The sequence below is a fragment of the Liolophura sinensis genome, chromosome 1, assembly GCF_032854445.1.
Source record: "Liolophura sinensis isolate JHLJ2023 chromosome 1, CUHK_Ljap_v2, whole genome shotgun sequence".
NCBI lineage: Eukaryota > Metazoa > Mollusca > Polyplacophora > Chitonida > Chitonidae > Liolophura > Liolophura sinensis.
This window is the reverse complement of record NC_088295.1, coordinates 43737630-43751195: the sequence shown is the minus strand read 5'-3', so window position 1 is coordinate 43751195 and position 13566 is coordinate 43737630. Positions and strand designations below refer to the sequence as shown.

The following is a 13566-nucleotide window of genomic DNA, read 5'->3' as shown; positions in this document are numbered from 1 at the left end:
ACTGTATATGCACTTACATCAACAGTTACATAAAGTGAGATAAACAAGACAAGGCGGGATTTCATGGGTTATATGTGACCATCAGTTTCCTGTATCATGCTGTGGTCGCTGCTCTGGTTTCACTCACAATACGTGTCGCTTTCGTGCATCAATCGTTGAAATGTTGTTCTTTATACAAGGCGGTAACGTTCTCCTCTATGGAGAATCCAGTCTCTTGACCACGTTTGTAATTTGTCTGCTTGTATGTATGCCTGAAGTTTAACGTAAAGCGCTGCCGCCACTGAAGTATCATGTCGCAGACACCCGACATGACACTCCAGCCAGTCACATTATACTCACATCGGGCCAACCAGTCCTGTTCTAACTTTTCAGTGCTGAGCGCCAAGCGAGGCAGCAACAAGTATCATTTTCACAGTCTTTGGTTTACCAGACCCATGTTTGATCCCGAGCCTCCCGATTTCGAGGCGGGCGCTCTAACCACTATGCCATATCAATACTATAAAGTTCTCCTTAAAACTTTAAGGGTTAGATTGCAAAATGGAGGACAGTGTTAGTGCTTATTTGTACTTGATTCATGCTACAGACATCCCTGCCACACGAAGGTACAGAATGAGTACACACACACCTAATGAGGCCTAGCTAACCGGCATATCACTGACAAATTGTAAAAGACTCCAAACATGCATACATATACATAGACATCATACTGTAGCCATAGTTTTGTCAAATAGGGACCATAAATTGCTTGAAATCTGTAGACTGAATGAAGTTTGCCTCAGGGTTTTAAACCGTGTTAGTGCCCATGAACTCAACTGGCCATAATGTAAAACGCATTGTTATCTTCCACAAGAATATTATCTGACAAAGACTACCTGTGGTTTCATGACACTACACTATAACTTCATTGATTTATGCTATCTGATTGCTTGAGAGGAAACCCCACTTACAAAGCTGGGAGACTGGTGTGATAATTAATTTCTATTTTGAAATAATACAGGAAGTGCCTACTATGCTGACGTGAAATGTCGTGATAGTAAAGATATTGAGCAGTTCCAGTTAAAGATGTTAATTTTGAGGATTTTTTGCCAAATGGTATTAAATGACAACAGTGCCTAAGAGCTCTGATATATTTGCATGGGTTGTCTTCCGCTTTACCCACAACAATGTAAACCACATTGTTGTACTGTTACACTGAATAATGCTATATATCTGAAAGCTAAATGATTCTACAGTTTCTCATAAATTATGCTGTTTCATTGCACAAATATGCTATCTCATTACTTGAGGGAAAAGGAAATAAGAGAACATCACAGGAACGAAACAATGAAGCTGAGGTGCACTTTCAATTTTAAAATTAGAGGAAGCGATGGTAGTTTCCAGATTTAATGCATACAGTTCCTTAAAGTGTGTTCATTTGTTTGATGTTCAAATATACACCCTTACTGGTGCAAGTGCATCTTGGCATGGTTAGACCGCGCAGGCGCAAGAGCGTAATCGACAGGTTATTGTGTCTAAAGCCCGCGGACGCTGAGTGGTGCGGGGAATCTACTAATTTCCTGTCCTTGGTCAGCTTCGAAGCAGCACCTCATGCATGTGTGGTCAGGTGCGTGAAATATTAGACGCGAAGACAGGAGCTTCAACGCAAAGGTTGGCATCATATCTGGTTGTAAGGACGTGGATTTTGTGGTAGCTTGATTATCAGACTTCTCTCTTGTGTGTTACCGGCTTTATTTCTTATTTGTATAATTTCTTACACACCTTTGTCTTTGGGAACTAGTGTTTTGGAAATAGATCTGGCGATTATCGACTTGGAACGCCCTTTACGGACTACGAATGGTATGTGAATGTCGGAAATGACGCTTATATTTACAAAAATTCTCTACAGACATAGGTCTGACTCGAGAAACACAATGTCCTCAAGGACCCAATTTCTCATGTTCCCCCGGACCATTTACGTAGGACGTACAGTACTTCATGTGGAGGATAAAGGATAGCTCTATTTTGGTACCTTACTTATTTGTCCATTACTTTCAATGAACAAGTTACCAAAATAAAGACTTTTTCAAGGACTTTCAAATCCTGACAACCTTTGAACAAACTTCAAGTATTAAATTTCCGTGCCTGGCAATTAGAACCAGTGAAAAAACCACGTCCAGATTTTTAGATTTTTCAGGATTAATGACGAAGTTGAGATTCGTACAACAGCCACCAATATCAAACAAATAACCACACCTTAAGGAACTGTACGCAATAAATCGGTAAACTATGACTAATTTGAAAATTGAAAGTGAATCTCAGCTTTTCATTGTCCATACTGAGAGTTACACATTGATGTAGGGTTTCATTTAGGCATGATATCTGTTTCATTCTTCCGAGCTCAGCTTTCAGAAATGTGGAAGCTAAGCTGGACATACCCCCAACCCATATCAGAGCCTAAGGCTTTACTATGTTACCTGGTATATGAACTCTCAGGGTTATGAGGAAACCAGTACCAAAACAAAAAAACAACAACAAAGAATGTTCAGATTACTTAAATAAAAGGCAATGATTTATTTCATGCCAGACACATTTCACGTTGACACATTCCAGTTCATTTTACTGATGGTACAAAGTGTGATAAGTAACGTGGCTATTTACAATCTACTGACTTCGACAAGTCTTTAGATAATCAAGTACTTAGGGAGTTAGAAATATCACTCTCCATATGTTTTTTTTTTTTTTACAATCCCATACCTTTTATACAAAACATGATCATGGTTAACGATTCTATACAGACATTCATGTGAAAGTTTGGCAACTCTGGAATTCAGCACTATTGCAATATCACCAAGTGACTGGTGACAACACTATACATCTAATATCACATACAAACACCTGGGTTCTAACCTATATATGTGCTCACCCTATTTATGTATCACATACAGACTTGCACATTCTGGCCTGTATAACACTCTTACCTGTGAAGTGATTTCTTAAAATTGCACTCACATAATTCCCATACAGTCATTCATTTCCTAGCATAGAAACGCAACACCATTTAAACGTCATTTACACCATATGCTTACAAACTGACAAGTTTCTTGTCAGTTTTAACATACTGCACTACCGATGCTAAATATGATATGGTTCACAACCATCTTACTACATGGAATGGGCAATACATTCATACTACATGTACATGAATTTGTTTCTACAAAACATCTACTTCAATCTTAATCTAGCAAAATGGTGTAGTGCAGAAAAAGGTTTTCTAGAATTGCGTTGAAAATTCAACTTGCATAAAAAAAAAATCAAGGTCTCCATAACTGCATTTTACCATATGCTGTAAATGGAAAATTAACAAGTCCATTCTTCAGACGGTATGCAAAAGGTCGAAATTTTACAAATAATATACCGAGAAGTGAATAAACTTGTCTTTCGAAAGACGAACACGAAATGAAATTCTGCTTAAAATTTAAGTATTGCAACACAGACTGTGACAAAATTATTGCAACATTAACAGCATATCCATGTAATTAATGATGTGAAAGTATATTTTAAGTGTTTCAGTTTTCCTTGTAACCTATGAATTTCAGCTTTCAATCTGTCGTAACAGATCTGGGTTCAGTTGTTCAAAAGTGTACTAGCTCATTGTTTAATTTTATATTAAAATTTTTGTCAAACTCAGCCACCAATGCAGTTCTCCAAAGTCAAAGTATAAAAACAGCAGTTTTACTTCATACTAAATATAATGGTACACAATTTTTTTTCACATATGGTTAAATCTTATATTAAGTCTTAAACCAGTTTTGAACCACAAGCCTGTGGTGTATCCCATTTAACAGCTAGCTTTCAACAAAATAAACAATTTTGATATTAGAATATTGAAAGCAGGATATATTTTCAACCAATCAGAAAATCCCATGTTTTATATCGCCGACACATTCACACCAATTCTCACAAGCTTCACTCCCAAATCAGTCATCAAAACTGGCAATGACAGGCTAACTTTCAGTCACACCGTTTGGGACTCTGTGGCAATGTCACCGCCTGGGACTTGGTGGATATGCCACACCAATACATATCAAGACACACCATGCCTTAAGTGATTGCCGACACACAGGACCATCTACCGGCCACAGCTATAACAAATACGTTCAATGTATGCTTAAATATTCAACAGAATCCAATGGCAGAGGTGTTCATTCCTGTGATAGTTTGTGATTTTAAATGAGTTGATGATTCACACGATTAGGCAGTTCGCCTGGTAGAGTGGTTTTGTGCAAGGCAGCAAAACAGGTAACCCCACTGGGCAGTAAAAGATGGCCCTATTTTCGGATTGGCTACGTGCAGAAGAAGGCCATGATAACAACTGAGACAATGAAACAAGAACAAAAAAATACGGACACATACGTACGAATATCTAACATGCTCTGAACTGAAACACATTTTAACAAAGAAAGTTAAAAGAATGCAGAAAATTCTGCACGAACAAACATTTTTGGAGACATGAATCTCTATATCATGTATTACTCTTATAACTTCCCATAATTCTTCACACAACAAAAAATCCACACAAAAATTTTGTGTAAAACATTCTAAGAAAAATCTTTTCAACACAAACTGCAAGAATTTTTACTGAATGATTGATGAACAGCACAGTGCAAAGATCAAGTGAAACGGTTTGCACAGCATCATTCCTCTAGTGATCTTGGTTAGGTGGCACCAAATTGCAAACATCAACTATTCTTCTCCATTGGCTCCTTTTAAAACCACGAGATTAAAAGGCTTGGTGGGTATTGCCTTTAAACCACAATGACACCGGATTAGCAGATAAAATGTGATGGACATGTAAAGGGGCTAAACTATTTTTATCCATTAATCATAAAAAAATTCTGTAGAAAGTTTAAAAGTTAAAAAAAAAAGAATTTAATGGAGGCTTTGGAACTTTCATATGTATATGTATATATAAAAAGACATGGGTAATGAGTAAATACAATTCAATAGAAACTGTGTTTAAAAGTACAGAAATGGATCTGTGGATGACCTGTGATGGGCTAGAGGTGTTGTGGTTGGTATGTTCGCCGGACAGAATGACTAGAGCCGCTGTCCTCCGAACTATTGCTTCTTGATGAACTTTTTCGCTCCACATCACTGCTGTTTCGTCGGAAAGGCGGGGGCGGTTGATATGGAGGGGGAGGGGGACGTGAAACACCTTGTTGGCAACTCGTCGAACCACCACCCACAGTCACGATATGTGAAGAGAAAGCTGTTGTTGAGTCTGCTTCAGAACGTGCCTTTGATTCGTCGTAGTGTCTCCGTAAATCTGCCACACTCCACGACAGGTAAGATTTATTACGTGGATATTGTTTGTTCACATCTGAAGACACAGAAGATTCTGAGGCAGGATGATGGGACACAACAACTGTCTTGGAAGCACTGCTTTCAGTTTGTGCCTTTGGGTCGTAAAAATACCTCCCTGAACTCGGCAGGCCCTGTCGAGAAGACCGAGAATACGATGATGACCCTGATGGCAGCCCTTTGTTCCTCGCTTCAATCAACTTACTGTCACGCACTGAGGGGATATGAATGACTGTCCTGTGATCCATTTTGTCTGAGGGATTCTTGGAGCTGTGTCCGTGAGTGGGAAGAGTCACACAAGACACCCGACTGCCCACATTACCCGCACTATTCAACCTTGACACTCCTGAGGAGAATTCATGTGAAACTTGTCTGCTATCACCGGATTGCTGCTCTAAAAACTGTCTCATTGATTCCTCATAGACTTTCTTAGGGTCTTTATCCGGGCAGTCATCCACATCTTCCTCGAAAGAGGAGGAAGGGAAGGATACTCCCCCTAGCGGATTGGACGCCTCATTCATGAACTGCCGCACGGATTGCTCATACAGCTGCTTGGCATGAGCACTAGCCCGTTTCTGTGAGAGTGTGTCCTGTAAGCTCACATCGACCGGGAGCCCTCGGGAAAGACGGTCCTGTCTGTCCAGAGCCTCTAGATAGGACGGAGGGTGCTGAGGGCGAGGTTTCACTGTTACCTGACTCAGGTAATTTGGTCCAGATTGCTCTGATTGTTTTTTGTTAGCACTTTTAGTTTTGATGCGAATTACGTTGTGCTGTTTTCTAATCACAGACACTATCTTAGCAGACTCAATGTTTGATCCACTGGACATGTCTACCGTTTCACTCTCCCTTATGTCAGGTTGGCTAACGCTGGACTCTACAAGTTTGGAACCAGCAAGTTTCCTACGATCGCTGTAAGTCTGTAACAAGATTCTGGGAGGTGGGGAACCAGTTATGATTTTCTTTTGTGAAATTCTCCACGACGGTCTGGTATCAACATCCCTACATGGGGATCCGTCCACAGTGTCCTCAGGCCTCACAGTTGATAAGGATAAGGGGGGATAACTGGGACCTAAATCTGATTCAACCGAACTGTGGGAGCTTCCATTTGGGGATACGTGGACAGAGTGCCTATGGTTGGGTGGTGATGACTGATGACTGGGCGTCGATAGCACAGGAGAATCGGGGGGACTGAGACGATACTTAATGCTCTCATCGCTGAACCTCCGCTGGGTCACGATATGTGGGACAGGGTACGGCTGCGTGGGGCTCGGCACCCCGGACAAACTCTTCTGCAGTTTAGGTTTGGATTTATTACTGACGACAACATGGGAGGCATGATTGGATGAGATGTGAGAATGGCTGTAAGGGCTTTCGCTAAACCCACCAGATTCCCTTAAATAGGAGACCGAGGAGTCCGAGAGAAGACTGTCTGAGCTGTAGGAGAGTTTCGGTTGTGGGGATAGCGGTGGTGTGCTGCTATTCACAGACGCTTGTCGCACAAATCGCTCACGAGGACGCGACTGAATCTCGCTGTCAGAGTGAGTCTCGCAGGAGTGCCGATCTGTCGTGGAAGGATACAGGTGATCCCCGCTGGCAGATTTTATTATGGATCCAAAAGTTCTGCGATCTTCACATTCCAACTCTGATTCCTCAACACTGCACAGTGAATCGGCTGAACACCGTTTACCCACGCTTATGTGAGAACTGCGGATTTGGCGCAGACTCTCTGAACTGGATGACTGAGAATGGGTTTGTCGCTGATAGATCGACTTGTGGTCGATGTAATGTCCCTCGTCACTGACAAGCTGACTATCACTCAGAGTCACTCCAGAGTCATTGCTAAGGTTCACTGGAGACAGATGACTCTTGGCAATCCGTGGACTGGACTCCAGCTCAGTGGGATCATCCTTCTCCAGGCTGTCAATGGACGAGTCATCTCTTCTCAAATTACCTGTACAAAACAAGATTTCATGTTAATTTTATTACTGATGCACTGATTTCTTATGTGTACAAAAATCTATGCATAATTTTTCATTTATGTGCTTATGCCATTTTAACATTGTTATATTTATAGACAAACACAGGATGGTCAAATGACTGACAATTAAATTACAGATTTAATTTTAAACGTTAACATCTACGTTTAAGGTTTAATGAATTGAAGAAAGTTCCAAACAATTACACCATACCATAAAGCCATTCACAAAAAGTTCAGAAGCAAAGAATTATGATGGGCAAGATTTACATCATTCAACCCAAACTTAAGATAGTAACTTTTCAGGAAATTTCTAGCATACGAATGGCTAAGTGACCTAAAAATGTGCAAATGACCTAAAATTGTGCAAATGACCTGAAAAATTTGCAAATGCTGTGGAGAAGATCTAATGGGTCCCTCACTGTGGAAAAGAACTTCTTGTTACACCTGTTATGCAAGAATAACTTAGTATCTGCAAGTAAACGCAGATATTACCATTTGTCTCCGGAATGCTGTCTGTGTCCGTGCCAGAGTCAGCTTTATCCTCCACATACTCAAGTAGCATTTTCACCTCCTCACCGAAGATTTCCACACAGTTCTCAATCAAGAACTGTATCACACTATTGGCCTTCTTTGCCTGCTCTGGCTGAACTGTGCCTGTCCCCTTGGACCGTAACATGGACTGAGCCATACAGATGGACAGGTTGTAGGCATCCATGCTGTTGGACTCTGAGTGCTTGTCAATGTAGTACAATATGCACATCAGATGTTTCAACAGTACAAGATTACAGGTTGGGAGCTGTCGGGTCAACCTACGAGATGAGATACATATTAAAAATTAACTATGGAGACAAAGATGAAATATGGGTTGAAACTTTACCAGAAAACTACTCAAAATACCAGATGAAAATTTACTTTAGAAACAAGACTAGTCATTTGCTGATGGCTTAATGATATTAAAACACAGATGAAATGAAAAGTTTCTAGATACAAACATATACAAGGGATATTTTACAGTACAGTTGTCTCCCCTTAATTAGGCTTTCTCTGTCACTTTTAACATTTAACAATATGTTACTGAAATATTATGCTATCAAAACAGCATGCTATGGCATCAAAAGCAGAACTTTTCAAGAAAACTTACTGTCTGATAAAGTTGATTTTTTCGTTGCTATTTGTAATGTCATCTGCTGACACCCAGTTATCATACTGATCCTCCAGTAGTAAACTTTCTGGCAGGCTTCGCAAATAATCCTGGACAAAAGAAGGAACAAATTCTTGTTTTTTCAATCTGATAACCAAGGATAAACACGGATGATCTTACTCTGATACACTACATTTATATGACAAAATATGAGATCTAATTAAAATCCAATACAAAAACAGAAGTATACTTTATCCAAAGTAGGAGTGGGTAACAAACATGCCGTCTTTAAGATATTTACCTTAATACAAAGGTATTTAGATCATTTGTGGGAAATGAGTACCCAAATCAGTTCAGTCATGTATACATTTCTAGTGAAATTTCACAAAAATAACACAAAGAATCGTCACCAAACAAATTACTTTCCAAACCTGCCTTGCCTTTTTTTCAACTGAACTACATATCATTCCTGAAAACCACCGTATCTTAATATGGTGACATCAAAAACCATTTGGAGTAATGTTTAAAAATAAATTGACATAGATCCCATCTCGTCCTGTAGCATGAAAAATGAAGATATTCACCTTGACCAGAGCTCCCACCACATGGACTGATGTAACCTCTGTGATACAGTCTTCTCCCTCATCCAGCCTCTGTTTTAACTCTCTCTTTGCCTTCTCATTTGCAGATTTCCTCAGGATGCCTTGCGTGCTTGGACCTCTTCTACACAACAACGACAACAATGCCTGCCAAAAATAACAAATATTTCATCAATTTGTAGAAATTTAACATCAAGACACAAGGCATATTTTACAATCAGACTCGTATATTGAGTATGGAGATCGGTACATACTCAACCAGTTAGTGATTCAGCATTCTGGTTGTTCAACATAACTCTTCCAAAACAAGGAAATGTTCAATATACATAAATAAATAAATAACTAAAATCTGAGAGCTAATGAATCTGTTCGTAACAATTATTTTTAGTCACATTTTCGACATTATCACAAATAAAAATTGAATAAGACAAACGTGTCGCACAACGTACCATGACTGATTTGGGCAGTTCCTCATCCACCATAACTGTTTCCAACTGCTGGCCAAAGAGAAGTTTGGTTGTCTGCCCAATCTCCGTTGAATCACGAGAACTTCGCTTGAACAGAGAGAAGAAGGCTTTCCCCCTCTGTTTTCGACTTTCATCTGAGAATTTTACAAATGAAAAAAGGTTATATATCAGACAGAAAATATGTGCTTAGAAAAAATTAAAATAAAAACAGGAGAAGTAATTTTGGTAGTACCAAATTACCCCCCAAACCAAATTGCCAATCCATGGATCACTGAACCAAGACCAAATACTGAAAGTTGCCTTACATACAAAAGATTTTCAGAACACTTACCAAGTCCTTGCCTTCTTTGAACTTTCTTGTTCTTGACAAAGAACCTTGACTGAGTTGTCTCCCCTCCTCCCTCTTCAGCCTGGGAACAAATGTTATATGGGATTTCATGCCCTGAAAAATGCAACACACTGAATTTAGTACAACACTTAGTGGTAACAATATAATAAACATGCTGTAACTGTTATACACTTGTCTACTGCATCTGTTATAAAACTGTGTCTGAATGTACAACTATGTATCCAAACCAGAGGATCAGGACATCATCTTACTGCCAGATGCTAAAATGACAATCCAAACAAAATATGTTTTCATACATCCTTCCTTTATTCATAATAATGCTCATATAAAGGTGTCCAGAAAACTTCATGAAGATCTCATTTGTTAAATGACTTTAATCCAGCCTAACGCTGAACCAATTTCATATGTTAACCTTTCATCAACTAGTTAAATATGCTGGAGAGTAAATGTTGACTAACACACAGAAATGTAAATTTACAGGAATCAACATTAGTTGGGTTATGTCATTGGCTTTTCTTCCCCTCTTTGCTGAAGGTCAGAGGTTGGGGTGGAGGGTAGAATCAGGTTCTGATTCATAATCTTGATATACAACCTTTACATTTTGGTCTCACAATGAACATATTCACAACTGTTCACGTTTACAGAAAAATATGGTGGCTCAGAGTTCATCAAGTACTAGAAAAGTTTTGTGCCAAAAGGAGTCCAGTGTATTATAAAGCACACTGTGTTTGAAAGACTGTCAGACATAACTAGCTATATACGACTAAGATGCCACAAGACTGAGGCTAATGAATCAACAGCAGGAATTGTTGGCAATGTTTGTTCAGCCTCCGTAGCAGAAATCATTTAACAAAATTCCATCTTCACATTATACATGATGACATGCTGCTCTTCAAAATTTACAAACTGTCAATGAATCTCTTTATTTCTATCAGACGTTCTATGCCAATATGAACTACTGTACAAAAAATGTAAAAATTAACCCTAAAAGTTTTACTGGTAATTAGAACTATGGTGACAATAATGATAATCTTTTTTAAATGATAGTTTTGCTAGTGTAGGTTAAACTATGAAAGCACCAACTTAAGGAAAACGTAAGTGAAAGTTTAGTGAGAATAACAGTGTAGGTGTATTGACAACCAAGTTGAGGATCAAAATAACTATTCTGTTGTGCTGGACAAACTTTTAAGGCCACAAAATGTTTTTTCTTCCCCCTTCTCTGTCCACAACAAATTAATACCAGTGACGTATTTATGTTCCTTGCCATTTTATAATTTTACAATGTATTAACATGTCTTTGTATGAATAACTTTTGACTTCAAATCTAGTTAGTGTGGAACAGCATATTTTGTTTTTTTGCATTTAAAGGGATGAAAATTCATTATGCATCTGGAGATAATGTATTTAATAAAACTACAGTTCACATGACATATTAGCACGTGGTCACCTCAAGCACAACTGGCCAGATTAAGCCAGAAACTACAATGCAGCTGGTTGGCAGAGCTACCAAATGTTTGTTGTGCGAGCTTAAGGTCTGCAGGAAATCACTGTTCAGTATTAGCCTCATTAGATTAACAGCTTAACTTTGCTGGGGGCAAACAGTTAACTCTGCTCCAATGTCTACATGATGTTTCACACGGACAGTTGCAAACTTAACGTGTCAAAAATAGCACCTCACACGGAGGACTTCCTGGCATACACTGTTAAAAATAATGCAGCTTGCTCTGAACTCTCCCTTTCCACTCACTTAATACATACAAATTTACCCTGCAAAAATCTGCAAACATACACCTCTTAAACAATTTCCACAGGCAAAGTAAGGCAAACTTTACAGACAATAAATCAATTGGGTTAAATATACACCCCCGTCAGAAGGTCATCTGAGCAATAAAAAGGTACGATATGGATACACCAGAGGGAAGAGTTGCCAAGTACATCCTGGCATGTCTAATTGTATCGCTCTGGAACATCATAATTCTACTCATTTGTTCTATTCCCGCTATTCATGCTGAAGCCAATCCTCATTAGATGACTTATGGCTTCTCATATGGGTCAAAAACAAAAGGCTTGCCTTTGTCAACATACACAAACTGTTTGAACGTCAATAAATTCATTGTATTTGACAGAGAGCGAATTCCGGGTAGAGTCTGGCAAACATGACAAATGATCGCTTTGTGTATAATGAGCGAATACAGGCCATGGTCAACTTTTGTGAGGGTGCTACTTTCTTACAACTCATTTTTTTTTTTAGGTCAATGTTCCACAAAATTATAGACATTTTTTCTCTGTTCTTCAAAAATTGACCAGGAAGAAATATCTTCAAATTCCCGATAAAAATTATGCAAAGATGTCTGGAAAACACACATCTTAGCTTGGTGATTAAAGTTCACATAAGTTGTTTCTTCATTAATTATATCCTGCAAAAGATCTAACCAAACTTATATAACAAAATGCCGCTATAAAACTATGAGCTACAAAAATGATGACTTTCTTTCAGCTCTTTTACGATTGGACTGTTGTGTTATTTGCCAAATGAATGATCACAATACCATACAAATGATCACGATACCATACAAATGATCACAATAGCACACAAATTATCACAATAGCATACAAATGATCACAACACCACATAAATTATCACAACACCATACAAATGATCACAATAGCATACAAATGATCACAATACCAATGATCACAATAGCATACAAATGATCACAATAGCATACAAATGATCACAATACCATACAAATGATCGCAACACCATACAAATTCATATAATTTACACTTGTTCTCACCTATTAAAGGGAAAGGTGAATCATCAGGACCTGGCATCACCCACAACTGATACTCTTTAGCTTCAGATTCCTGTAAACAACAAAGAAAAAGCCCACATTAAGGAGAGCTGCTAAAGATAAAAGAAGTTACAAGTTACGATGTACACAAATAACCACGCTTCCAAAGAAGGTGAGATATGTTTTTTCTGCGCATAAAAAAGTAACCCACTTTCCTATTGCCATGAGATGTTTTTGAGGCTTAGGTGTGAGGAGAAAAGATGTAGATTGTCACTGATGTGAAAAAGAAAATGTTTTCTGAAAATGTACATCTGCTTAGGTTGGAATGTTTTCATGGAGATGTGTCAAAGCTGTATTGCAGTACAGCTAAGGTAGTGAAACACACGACCATCCACCCGCTGGTCCAGTCTACTTGTGTGTGTGTCATCACGTGCATGGAAACAGAAAACATCAACAGCCCTGTGCAGATAAGTGACAGACACCACAAGGATTGGAAGGGGGGGGGGGGGGCAGAGAGGGGGAGCGAGGACAGAGAAGGGGGTAGAAAAAACATTCTGTGGCCTTAACAGTGGCTTAAAATGGCATTGCAACATCCTTATACAGAAGCTAGGACAAGGGTGATGGATCCAAAGCCAGCAGACAGTCAGCACAAACAAGTGTCAATTGATTTGATTGGTGTTTTATGCCATGCTCAACATTTCACCTATATGACTGTGGCCAGCATTACGGTGGGAGGAAACCGGACAGACCCTGGGGGAAACCAACAGCCAACTGCAGGTTGACGGGGACCTTCCCGAATACGTCAGTAATAAGCAAACAAAAACACACTAACAAGTATCTTTAATGTGATGAAAACCACTATTTGCTTCCTGTCCTGAAAATCAGTTTCGCATGTCC

At 39.1% G+C, this 13566-nt stretch overlaps 1 protein-coding gene across 2 annotated transcripts in view; it reads right to left on the bottom strand.

Annotated features, from left to right (window-relative positions):
- Positions 1 to 2530: 2530 nt before the first annotated feature.
- The window catches only part of LOC135468899 (rho GTPase-activating protein 20-like), a 63119-nt gene continuing 52083 nt past the window's right edge, over positions 2531 to 13566 (bottom strand). For both annotated transcript variants that reach the window (XM_064747366.1, XM_064747375.1), the window contains 7 exons: positions 12673 to 12742; positions 9857 to 9967; positions 9508 to 9659; positions 9044 to 9205; positions 8460 to 8569; positions 7811 to 8127; positions 2531 to 7291 (listed from right to left, as the gene is read on the bottom strand). In XM_064747366.1, the coding sequence (XP_064603436.1) occupies positions 5037 to 7291; positions 7811 to 8127; positions 8460 to 8569; positions 9044 to 9205; positions 9508 to 9659; positions 9857 to 9967; positions 12673 to 12742 (3177 nt within the window). In that variant the 3' untranslated portion in view covers positions 2531 to 5036. The remainder of the gene's footprint in view (positions 7292 to 7810; positions 8128 to 8459; positions 8570 to 9043; positions 9206 to 9507; positions 9660 to 9856; positions 9968 to 12672; positions 12743 to 13566) is intronic.